This window comes from Balaenoptera acutorostrata, chromosome 6 (genome assembly GCF_949987535.1).
Source record: "Balaenoptera acutorostrata chromosome 6, mBalAcu1.1, whole genome shotgun sequence".
NCBI classification, from domain to species: Eukaryota; Metazoa; Chordata; class Mammalia; order Artiodactyla; family Balaenopteridae; genus Balaenoptera; species Balaenoptera acutorostrata.
Window position 1 is genome coordinate 115,538,172 of NC_080069.1, and position 13,268 is coordinate 115,551,439.

The 13,268-nt window shown below is 43.6% G+C and overlaps 1 protein-coding gene across 3 annotated transcripts in view; it reads right to left on the minus strand.

The window, feature by feature from the left end:
- The window catches only part of MAPKAP1 (MAPK associated protein 1), a 239,942-nt gene that overhangs the window by 6,087 nt on the left and 220,587 nt on the right, over positions 1-13,268 (minus strand). For all 3 annotated transcript variants that reach the window (XM_057548443.1, XM_057548445.1, XM_057548444.1), the window contains one exon: positions 259-356. In XM_057548443.1, coding sequence (XP_057404426.1) covers positions 259-356 — 98 coding nt within the window. The remainder of the gene's footprint in view (positions 1-258; positions 357-13,268) is intronic.

A 13,268-nucleotide genomic window follows, 5' to 3' on the forward strand; every position in this document is an offset into this window, starting at 1 on the left:
TGGTACGTAAAAAAGAAGGAATAAACACACGAAGAAGCAGGATTATCGGGGGACTGGGAGGAAGCTGAAGGGGGTCCTGGCTGGCTGAAGCAGGTGCAGAGCAGCTGACCTGCGGTGTGGCCCAGGCCTGGGTGCTCACCAGCCGGGTGACCCGTAGGCAGTGCAGTGACCCTGCAAAACCGGCCCGAGAGCCTCGTGCAGTGCTGGGGCGGAGCCGGTCCTGCATACTCCGGGTCTGGGCCGAGAAGGAACACTCACCTTGAGCACGATTTCATTGACGGTAGCAGCGTCAGATTCAAAGTAGAGGTGTTTATAGTCGTGATTGCTTAGATACGTGAGTTTAAATATCGCGTGACCTAGAGGGAGAGAGAAAAGGCAGGGTTGAGGGGGCTCTGGTGGGTTACCTTGGGGGAGGCCCCCCATATTCTCCTCTCCCCTTGTCATTTCAGTTCCAGCCGAGAGCAAGTGGAGGCTGCAGGGCTGCAGCTCTTCCCAGGAGTCGTTCACCTTCTCATCACAGGTGGGGAGAGAGCAGTCAGTAAAAAACAGATCAAACGGCCACTTAGGTCCCATTCCACTCTGGAGGGTGTTCCAGGGACGCCAGATTAGGAAAGCTCTACGGAACTATTTCTACATAATAATTGCATGGAAAAGGCGGTATTTTTTAAGGCAGAAGGCCAATTAACTCCAAATTATTACTCTAAAAATAACTGTGCTTAAAGTCAAATAAATGAGCAACAGGAAGGAGGAAGGCCGATAGTCATGCTATTACGAGGTTCTCCATAGCCCGGCTCCTGCTGGGAGGGGGAGTCCTGGTCATGTGATCCCGCGTGGAAGCTGCGCCCAGGGCCTCCGGCCATTTCCACCCCTTAAGGAGGGGTGGACTGGGGGCGGCGGGGGGCGTGGACAGGCTGCTCTAAAGGCTGCCATGGAAAGCTGGCACCTCAAAGAGCAGACTGACTCAGGGGGTCTGACCCCCTGAACACACACACCACCCCCGGACCCAAATGCTTCCGTAACCCTTTCCTACCACCTTCAGGGCAACCTTGTCATTCTGGGACTGCTTCCTGGTCTAGCCTCGCCTCACTTCACCACCCTCAGATGCCACATGCCAGCCCAGGGCATTGCACATACCCACCTGCCCATGCTTGGGATGTCCCCTCTCATTATCCTGTCTCCAAAAGATCAGCCAATGCTGGGTACTCTAGCTCAACTGGCACCTCCGTGGGATACATTTCTAGGCACGCTTCTCATGTGGCCTCCCACACAGTGCTCAGCCCGTCAAAGAAACCTGCTTACCGTATCACGCCACCTGCAGCCGCGTCCGCACCCCCTGTGCCTGTCCTTTGGGCCAAACATGCCAATCAGATTCCCTCCTCTAAGCGGAGACATAGGTGCCCGCCGTCCTCACTCCCATGTGACGCTCTCCCTGGCCTATCAGCTCATGCCGTCCTTGGGTTCTGGGAGACCCCTGTGGACCTCCAAGAAAGTCCTCTTTCTCCTTAAGCTATTTTGAAGTTGGTTTCCATTACTGGCAACCAAAGGAGCACTGCTCCAGAGAGACGTGTAGTCAGAGCTCAGTAAACACTCCCAGACCAAGCAGCAGCTGGTGACATCTCTCACCCAGAGGCTTCCTCCTACCAGCCTCAGAAACAACTCCTCGTCTTTTCTGCAGACTTCAGCGCTTGTGAGATTAAAATTCAGCACATCCTTTCTCTTAGGCCTTCTCATCCGTTGTCCTTTTAATTGAAGCAGCGGCTGGTCATAGTTATTAATTAATAACATATCACCCATATTACTGTAAGTTCACCTCTTTCCCGGAGAAATCTTCTTGGAAACTTTATTTACAGTAGCTAATTCTTAAGATCTTCAAAAATAAACTGATATATGCTGTACGTTTGTGGCCAGAAAAGTTAAGCTGCTGGTATTTTATCCTGGAAACATCATTATGATATACTTTTTGTGACTATAAATTCAATATTGAAAAAATTAGCTAATAATTTCTGAAAAACCTTGCTTTCCGTCACTTGACAAATTTAGCCTGATTCTAAATCGGGGTACTAAAATGTTAGAATTCTTAGCTGAAAGCTAATCATTCTGTGAATATATAAATTACTTGTTTCTGAGAAGTGAATCTCACATGAATGGATGTATCTGTAAGTATGGACGTGAGTGTATGTGTGTATTCTTTTATCTTTACAGGATTCAGCTCAGAATGTCAGAGTCTTGATGGTGATATCACTGTGTGGAAGAACAATGCAGATCTCTCTGTTGGCCATGCTGTGACCAAGCAGAGCCGTCTATGAAGGTCACAGGGCTGTGAAGGACAAACAGAGACACCCCCTCCAGGAGGCCTTCCTGCTGACACCTGGCCATGACAGACACAGACACCAACACCAGTGCCTGCAGCTAAAAAGGACCAGAAGGTGTTAGGGAGGTCTGTGGACCCGAAGCTTCGGGGTTCAGTGACCACTCTGATAAGTGATCTCACGGACTGTCTATACCACCTGCTCCCGCTCGTCACTGGCAAAACAAAACCAAAACCTCAAGATACTAGAGCATGTTTCGCCTGAACAACTGGGACACCATTAAAAACCTGTCCTGCACTCTTTAGGAAGAGCCAAATCTACACATGGCACACGTGACATGCCATCTGCAGGGGCCTGGGAGCCTCTGGAAGGAAGCCTCCACACCATCCCCTTGGATGGTACGGGCTCACGGAGGGGAGGCCTGTGGTTCATCTGCACACCAATCATAGGACAAAAACAAACTAATCATCCCACACTGAGTGTCTGGAACGGCTGCCTATTTGGGTCAGGTGACTACAGACACTACCCCCCGTGTACTGTGCGGAGCTAAGAGGCTGTGTGGCCTTTGCCTGTCCCCAGCACTCCTGCCAGACCCCCAAGGAAGAGGGAAGCAAGTCAGAGTGATGGAGAGTTCCAGCCCTGACCGTCTCACTGAAGCCTCTGACTTATCTGTGCTTTCCAGTGAGAGCGCTCACATCACTGAGGGAAGAGGAGACAGAATACCACCTGGAGAACCTGTATTAGGATTCAACAGCTCGGCCCTTTTGCAACTACTACAGAGCCACAGAGAGACTACCATACAGCTAATAACCGGGTGCGGTGTGGTGGGACAGCTACAGCAGATGGCCGCTTCCTGCTCTGTGGGAGGACTTCGGAGGGAGAGCTCTAGCTAACTTAGAGCCACGGAGCATGGGGCCAAGGCGCTCCGAGAAGTTTTTACTGTGAGGCTTTTCCCCTGGCTCCAGGGGTCCCTGTTTTGCTGGGTGGCCAGAGGAATGAACACCAGGAACACTGAGAGACAAGTATGATGAGCATGACGAAGAAGGTGACCTCAGGGAGATGCTGTGGAGGCCCCAGGGGAGGCGGCTGGCCTGGTGGCGGAACGGCCATCAGAGACAGCTTCCTGGAGAAGCTGATGCCTGACTGAGCAGCCTTAGAGGAGGAAGGGGGTCAGCTGGGTAAAGGTGGGGTGGAGAAGGATGCAACAGGGCGAGGACAGAGCGTGGACACACACACAGGGGCAAGAGGCAGCACGCCTCCGAGCCAGAGCTCCAAGCAGACAGGTTCACCAACAGTGGACAGGCAGGAGGTGCTGTAACACAGGGCAGACTAAAGGGCTGGGAACACTGGATTCAACAGCTGAGGGAGCCACTAGTGGAGTGTTAAGCTGGGCAGTGAAGTAAATGGTCAAATTGGGCTTTTGGGCATTCACCCTGGCTCGCCAGGGCCTGGAGGCAGGGGGACCAGCTGCCACAGTCATCCAGGTAGAAGCATATTCAGTTTTGAGCTAGACAGGAGTAAAAAGGATGCTGAGAAAGGGATTGACTTGAGAACTATAGAGAAGGTAACAGTGGCAGGACTTGGGAATTCTTTTATAATAGAATAGTTAATAAGCAGAAATCACACTTGTATAATTTCACCTAATCCAAAGCCCATACATTAAAGTGTAACAAGTTAATTGATCTCTTTCTGGAAATGGATCTATCAATAAACATGAGTAGTTTATGCTATGTGGTAAATTTCCACCAGAGGTGTCTGGGAAGAAATCACTGGCATTTCAACACAAGCTGAACAGAATAGGAACACAAAGTGAGAAAACTCTGTTATCAAACCTTTATCAGCCTCGGGCATCTCTAGGCTCACCTCAGGTAAAGGAGGAAGAGGGGTCAAATGTCCTCCTCAGCTGCAGCCCATCAGGGCATCTGTCCTGGGGTGTTAGAGGGAATCAGAGGTGGGCAGGTTACCCTTGGAAACTCAAAGAACATCGGCACCTTTCATAGAGAATGAGTAAGCCATAGGGGTAAACTGTCTTTGTAAAAATACCAGTTGAGAAAAATGATCTAGGCATGCCTTGTTTTATGGTGCTTTCATTTATTGTGGTTCGCAGATACTGCATTTTTTACAAATTGAAGGTCTGTGGCAACCTTGCACTGTCAGATGATGGTTAGCATTTTTCAGCAATAAAGTATTTTTAAATTAAGGTTTGTAAATTATTTTTTTAGACATAATGTTATTGTACATTTAACAGACTACAGTATAGTGTAAATATAACTTTTACATGCATTGGGAAACCAAAAAATTTGTGACTTGCTTTACTGTGGTGGTCTGGAACCGAACCTGCAATGTCTCTGAGGTAAGCCTGTGTATCAGTATGATTTAAAAGAAAATACAAAGTCTAATATTGCAATTAGTCCAAATTATTTAGTTTGGGTTGTTAAATTCTGTTTGGAAATTGAGGCATAACAAAAGCCTGGGATGCAGAGGGGGAAAGTGTGAGTGCTAGTCAGAGACTTGGGAAGAAATCCAGTTCTGCTGTGTTCTAGTGGCGGGACCGTCGGAGGCACTGTCCCTCCAGGGGCCAAGGTTTGCCCGAGAGGAGACAGCATCCATCAGGCATCTCACATGGCACTTGGATACAGCGGGGGCTCAATGGGTGGTGGCCATCATTCTTACAACTGTGATGGAACTGATGTTTGACGATAATATCCTCATTGTTCTGACGATTTGGTTTTTAATTGGGCCTTCTTTGAGCAGACTTGCTTTAGAGCTGTAGGAATAAAATGCAATATAATGGGGTATAAAATGTGGCATCTAAGCCCCAGTCACATATCCAGATTTGCTCAGGGCACTGAAACTATACATCTGCTTCTGAATATTGAAATGGAAGTCTGGATATGTAAAAATGTATTTACATTTATGTATTTTTTCTCCAAACAGAGAAGACAGAGAAGATGGAATGTAACACTGAACAGAAACTAATTATCAGTACAGGTGTCAGAAGCGGAGACTTTTGAGCTTTCGTGCTGTAATTTATCATCTGCATTATGAGTTTTAACTTAAATCAGAGGCTGTGCTGAAAAAACAGGGTCTTCTGGTCAACTGAGGGGAGTGGTCATTCAGAAAAAGCTGCTATTATCACAAGATGGGACAGCTTAAGCAGAGGGCCAGCAGCGCATACATTGCTGCTAAAAGAAGTGCTCCCAGATTTCCACTGCAAATGGAACAGAGGTTGTTGTTTGAAAAGAGGCTCCCTTCTAAACGACCTGCAGGCACCGACTGTGTTTGGCAATGACTGGTCAGAGCTGGGACTTCCAAACTGAGCCTGAGGCCCACCTTTGTCTAAAACCCCCCAGGTGTCCCACTTGCCAGGAAAGCCAAAAATAAACTTGTTTTTTTTGGTTTTCCTTTTCAATTAAAAAATTATAAAATATATTTAAAAATTACTAGAAATTTAGAAGACAGAGGAGAAACTTCCACACTCCACCCCCATAATACCAACATCCTGGCACAATGACATCCATGGTCTCTTTTCTAGTCATTCTCACATGTCTGTTTTCACACAGCTGTAATCAGATTGTATAGTAAAATTTGCGGAGAATTTTTGTTGTTAACATTTTACCATAGCCTTTTCCTTGTTGCTACATAGTCTCCACAACCATCTTTTTCAACAGCTGTATTTTATTCCAACAAGTACCTGTGTGCCACGGTTCAGTTCATGCTACTATCTTTCCGCTGGGCATTTAAGTTACTAATAAAATTGCCAGTATTATAGATAAGCCTATGAAGAACATCTCTGAGTATTTGGATTCCTTCTGAATTCCTTTACATCAGGCATGGATACTTCTAAAAAAATAGGTTTCCAGGGTCTGATCTTTTCTGGTCCCTCTGGCTTGGAAGTGGGTGGAGAGCTCTCATTGGATTTCCCTTTTTTTAAAATAACTTTTATTTATTTATTTCATTTATTATTTATTTTTGGCTGTATTGGGTCTTTGTTGCTGTGCGCGGGCTTTCTCTAGTTGCAGCGAGCGGGGGCTACTCTTCATTGCAGTGGGAAATGGATGGCCTGGGATGCTTTGGTCTCTGGGCTGAAAACCCCCTCTGGGTCTGGTCTCCGCTGTGAGCAGCATTCCCAGCCGCCTGTAGGAGCTTCAGTTCAATGTAATTCAACTGGCAAAGGCTGGTGCTCCTTCTTGAGCGCCCCGATGGTGGCAGAGGCCCCAGTAACTGTAATGACCTCTTTGACCTCTGGAGCAGGGACAGAGTCTGATCCACTTACACTTTTGCCTGTGTCATTCACCCCCTCCCCCCCTTTGGCTCCTTCCTATAAACATAATTAAAGCTCTCTGATTATAAAAACTCCCATGGCAATGTGATTTCCCTCCTTCCTCTAATTTACTGAAAACACTCTTGCTAAGGTCACCACGACCTCTACGTTGAGAGATCCAGTAGATACGTCTCGGCTTTTATTTTGCTTGGCTTCTCAGCTGTATCTGATACTTCTGAAGTCCTCTCTTCCCATGAAGCCACAGTTAACAGATTTTTCAACTGACTTCTCCAGTCAATCTGTTTCTTATATGTCCTTTATCTTTCTCTTAAATAATGGTCTTCCCCGGTGTCCTGTCCTTGACCCTCATCTCTTTTTAACTCCATTTCTCCTCTGTCAGGTTTGCCCCTTAGGTTTTAACTACTACCCAGATATTGATGATCCCGAAGCAGATATCTGGCTCGGACCTTTCTCCAGACCTTCAGAGCCAACCAGTGAGTACAGCTGCCACCTTCAGACGGCCTGCAGTGTTGCACATCCAGAACTGAATTCTACATTTCCCCTTACATCAACAGGTCTGTTAGCCCAACTGGAGGCTTCACTACTCACCAAGTTCCAAGCATTTGGTCCCCTAAATAGTTTTCATATATTCATCTTCCATCCCTTCCCATCCTGTGACCACAGCCCTTATCGAGGTCCTGACCGTCTGTTGCCTCTTCTTGGTTTTCCTACTTTTGGTCATGTCTTCTTCAGATCCAAACATCTACCGAGAGGAGTCATCCTTTTGTAACACACATCTGGTCATATCACTCTCCTACTTAAAACTCTACACTGTTTCTTTTCCTATTGTCTTCAGAATAAAGTCCAAGCTTTTTAGATGATTTTCAAGACCCTAAATCAGCAGTTGTCAAACTTCTTGGTCTCAGAATCCCCTTACAGTTTTAAACATTACTGAGGAGCCCCAAAAGCTTTTGTTCATGTGGATTATATCTATCAATATTTATTATATTAGAAATTAAAACTGAGAAGTGTAAAAACTATTAAATCGGACTTCCCTGGTGGCACAGTGGTTAAGAATCCGCCTGCTAAGGCAGGGGACACGGGTTTGAGCCCTGATCTGGGAAGATCCCACATGCCGTGGAGCAACTAAGCCGGTGTGCCACAACTACTGAGTCTGCACTCTGGAGCCCGCGAGCCACAACTACTGAGCCCATGTGCCACAACTACTGAAGCCCGCACACCTAGAGCCCGTGCTTTGCAACAAGAGAAGCCTGCACACTGCAACGAAGAGTAGCCCCCGTTCGCCACAACTAGAGAAAGCCTGCGCACAGCAATGAAGACCCAACGCAGCCAAAAATAAATAAATAAAAAGAAAGTAAGAAGAGAGAAACAGATATCACTGTTATTAAAAAAAAAACTATTAAATCATTAAAAAAAATAAACTCATTACAAGTTAACGCAGATCATATATTTTTAAATGGCAAAACCCTTATGTTTCCTCAAACAATAAAGGTTTAATGAGAAGCCTAGCATTACTTCATATTTTTGAAAATTGTAAAATACTTGGTTTAACAGAACACAGCTGGATTATACTCTCCACTTCTGCATTTGATTTGTTGTGATTGTTTTGCTTGAAGCATATGAAGAAAAGTCAGTCTCACACAGATATGTTTTTGGGAAAGCATGGCATATTTAAAAAAATTTTTAATTTATATTTTTGGCCATGCCACGTGGCACGTGGGATCTTAGTTCCCTGACCAGGGATCGAACCTGTGCTCCCTGCAGTGGAAGTGCAGAGTCTTAACCACTGGAGCACCAGGGAATTCCCCGGGAGGCATATTTTAATATTCTTCTTTGCAAATATTCTTTGATATTATACCAAACTTCATAAATGGTATCTTCTTAAAGATCAGCTGCAATGTGGAATCTAAAACCACATGAATAAAGTTTCATATTCTGGTACATTAAAATCCATTGGTCTGTCTTGCACTTTGAATGAATCTTTTACTCTTGTATGATTTTGTAACATCATGCAGTAGTGTGGAAAATATTGGTTCACTGAGTTATGCAGGTCTTCCAAATGTTGACACATTTCATTATACAATATCAAAAAATATCTCATTCATTAATATCACCAAGGATCTCTTCAGAAGTCTTTCTTTAAAATAAATTTATTTTATTTATTTATTTTTGGCTGTGCTGGGTTTTTGTTGCTGCGCGTGGGCTTTCTCTAGTTGCAGCGAGCGGGGGCTACTCTTCGTCGTGGTGCGTGAGCTTCTCATTGAGGTGGCTTCTCTTGTTGCAGAGCATGGGCTCTAGGCGTGTGGGCTTCAGTAGCTGTGGCTTGCGGGCCCTAGAGCGCAGGCTCAGTAGTTGTGGCGCACAGGCTTAGTTGCTCCGCGGCATGTGGGATCTCCCCAGACCAGGGATTGAACCCCTGTCCCCTGCATTGGCAGGCAGATTCTTAACCACTGCACTACCAGGGAAGTCCCCAGAAAAGTCTTTAAGCAATGAGAAGCTCACAGTGATGGATACAAATTTTCCAAAATTCTAATTTTCATGTCAAAGCTTGAATTTCATCATTGGCATCAAATAATAACTTATTTTCCTTGAAGTGACAGGCTCATTTCCTTTATTTTCAAGAAAATGTATGCTAAATAGTTAGGCTTGAATAACTACAGTTTGTCAGTTTTCTTTCAAGTAGAAATGGTGTTCCATGAAATAAACGGTTAGTTCAGCTTGCAACTCACACAATTAGACAAGTGCTTTTCCTTGAGAGACAAGTATTCTACCCTCGTATGCAGCAGATGTGCTTCTGTGTACGTCAGGAAATGAATTAAGAGCAATATTTATGGGGTCTTTTGATGCTTCAATTCATGTTAAGTTGTTCTAACAAAATATCATATGGCATCTCAGTAACCAAGTATTTGTTGAGTTTTATTCTTTAGCTTTTAGAGAGGTAGAGAAGCAAGAAACAAATTCTGTATCTGGAAATTCTGTCCTCAGTTTGTAATAACCTTGAATTTGCAAGTTCTCTTGGGAGCTAAATTACATAAAACCTATCCAATCCTTAGAGCAGAGAGCTAGGGTGACTTTTGGGCAAAAACCATACAAACAAATAAACAAAAACAAACAACCTTTTCCACTTTAAGCATAAAAATTCCATATTATAGGGCTTCCCTGGTGGCGCAGTGGTTAGGAATCCGGCTGCCATTTCAGGGGACACGGGTTCGAGCCCTGGTCCAGGAAGATCTCACATGTCACGGAGCAACTAAGCCCGTGCACCATAGCTACTGAGCCTGTGCTCTAGAGCCCGCAAGCCACAACTACTGGGCCCGCGTGCCACAACTACTGTAGCCCGCACGCCTAGAGCCCGTGCTCCGCAACGAGAGAAGCCACAGCAATGAGAAGCCCACGCTCCGCAACGAAGAGTAGCCCCCGCTCGCTGCAGCTGGAGAGAGCCCGCGCACAGCAACGAAGACCGAACGCAGCCAAAAATAAATTAAAAAAATAAATAAATAACATAAATTTTTAAAAAGTCCATATTATAAATTTTCCTCCTGTATTAGAGTATAAGGAAAATAAATACCATGTTATCATGTCCATCTTTATAAGTACTGAATATCATGATTTCTTCAGAGTTGCAAAAGGCTCTACATATCACCACTAAATATTAAGTTCCATAATATAATAATAATAAGTTCCATATTACCATACTACTGTGCTTTTTGAGTTCTTGGACTGATTTTTAACAGTTTTTGTTTTGTTTCATTTTTGGTCAACTCTTGTCAGTTTTAACTTCCTACTCTCTTTATTATTAAGTTCTGTAATTCTTTTTCCACCTTCTATTTTTCTGCATTTAATATCCTTTAGGAAGAGAAACCAGATAACGAAGCATGGTTAAAATTTGTTGAGAAATAAGACTTCATAGACTGAGTTGGGGCTAGGGATACTCTTCCATCCAAAAAGCACAGAAGTTTAATTGACTTGGCTTTGTGTCAGTGGCAGAGGGAAGAATATAAACCTCTGTTACCATTTATATATAACTTTAGGCAAGTTACATAACTTCTCTGAGCCCCCGTTTCCTCATTTATAAAATGGGAATAATATCTGTCTCACAGAGTTGTTGCTAAGATTAAGTAATCCTAGGATAAAAATCAACAATCTGAGACTTCTACAATAAATGTATATAAACCTCAGAGGGTTGTTTCAAGAATTAAGTAGTGCATATAAAGCACTTGGGACACTGCCTGGCACATGGTAGATTCCCTTGTCTTTTTGCTCTCACTCTCCAAGACAAACAAACTTTTTCAGACAGGCTAAGAGAGCCAAGAGGCAAAATTAAGGATATTTTATAGATACTTATGTAACAAGAGAAAAAGAATTTCCACGTTTTTTAATTGACAAAATTCAAAATATAATAATCAAATGTATTTTCTGGGGTTACTACAGGCTACTTCTCAGAAGGACGTTATTTTTTTTGGTGGGGGGGTGGATAACATTTCACTTAAATGGAGTTCAAAGTTAATGTTCCATATCATCAAATCAATTGCAAATATTCACATGTTAAAAACTATTCTTAGTGCACAGGCCATACAAAAATAGGTGGTGGGCTGGATTTAGCCTATGGGCCAGAGTTTGTCTATCCCCACTCAAAGAGGTCTAACTTATTTCCTTTTTCTTTGTTCATTCTGTATAGTTGCTAATGGTGACATTTTGAGTACTCTTGATTTCTTTGTGTAGATCTGGGTTTCTATCTGGTATTTTTTTTCCCCTCCAGCCTTCAATATTTCTTACAGTAAAGGTTTAATGGCAACAAATTCTTTTATTTTTTGAATGTCTGGAAATGTCTTCATTTCACCTTCATTTCTGAAGGATATTTTCACTAAATATAGACTTCTAGATTGACAAGATTTTTCTTTAGCAAGAGATGTCACTCCATTGTCTTCTGGATTGCATTATTTCTGGTGAGAAGTCAGCAATAATTCTTATCTTGGTTTCTCTGGCTGCTTATAAGATTTTTCTCTTTATCATTGGTTTTCTGCAATTTGATTATGATGTGCCTTGATGTGGTTTTCTCTGTATTTATCCTGTTTGGCCTTCTTTGGACTTCCAATATTGGTAGATTGGTATTTTTAATCAAATCTGGAACAGTTTTCTCTACCATCCCTGAGACTCCAACTACGAATATGTCAGAACACTTGCCATTATTCCACAGGCTTTGTTCTTTTCATCCATTTTTTTCTCTCTCTCTCTGTGCTTCACTTTGAATATTTTCTATTGTCTCATCTTAAAGTTCATTGATTGCAATAGGCAGATTCTGAAATGGCTTTCAATGATCCCACCTCCTGCTTTTCACAGCCTTGTGTAATCGCCTTGTCTTGTTTGTGGGCTAGACCTAGTGACTTACTTCCGATGAGTAAAGTACAGCAAAAGTGTTGGGATGTATTTCTGAGATTAGGTTATAAAAGACTGTGACTTCTTCCTTCCTAGTACTTTCCTGCTCCTGGTTATTTTGATGAAGCCAGCTGCCATTTTGTGAGCTTTCCTATGGAGAGGCCCATGTGGCAAGGAATGGATGGTGTTCACAAAGAAATGAACTCTGATAGTAACTACTCAGTGAGCTTGGAAGCAGATCCTGCCCCTATTGAACCTTGAGATGATTGTGGCTCTGGCTGACAGTTTGACTGCAGCCTGGTGAGAGACCCTGTGCTAGAGGACCCAGCTAAGCTGTGCTGGATTCCTGACCCACAAAACTGTAAGAAAGTAAGTGTTTTTGTTGTTTTAAGACACTGAATTTTGGGACAATTTGTCATGTGGTAATAGATAACTAACACTCTGACCTTTTTTCCTAATCTTCCTGATTTGCTCCCATCAGTGAATTTTTTGATTCAGGTACTGTATTTCTTAGCTCTAGAATTTTCATTTGGTTCTTTTTAAAGTTTCCATTTCTCTTCTTTTTGAGTTATTAAGTCTTTGAACATATTTATAATACGAACTTTTAAGTACTTATCTGCCAATTCTATCATCCCTGCCATTTCTGACTCTGCTTCTATTGACTGATTTTTCTCCTGGTTACAGGACACATTTTTTCCTGCTTCTTTCCATGTCTCATAATTTTTTATTGAAAGTTGGACACTATGAACGTTAGAGTGCGGGACGTTTGCATTTTGTCATCATCTTTTAGATAATATTGGGCTTTGTTCTGGCAGTCAGTTAATTTACATGTGGATCAGTTTGATCCTTTCAAGACTCCGTTTAAAACTTTATTAAGAATTAAGGCAGTCTTGGGCTTCCCTGGTGGTGCAGTGGTTGAGAATCTGCCTGCCAATGCAGGGGACACGGGTTTGAGCCCTGGTCTGGGAAGATCCCACATGCCGCGGAGCAACTAGGCCTGTGAGCCACAACTACTGAGCCTGCGCGTCTGGAGCCTGTGCTCCGCAACAAGAGAGGCCGTGACAGTGAGAGGCCCGCGCACTGTGATGAAGAGTGGCCCCCGATCGTCGCAACTAGAGAAAGCCCTCGTGCAGAAACGAAGACCCAACACAGCCAAAAGTAAATAAATAAATTTATATATAAAAAAAAAGAATTAAGGCAGTCTTTAATCTAGGGCTAGTTTAGCCTTGCTCCTAAGATACGGCCTTTCCAGAGTTACTAGTAAATGTCCTGGATGCTTCAACTACTGGGGAGCTATG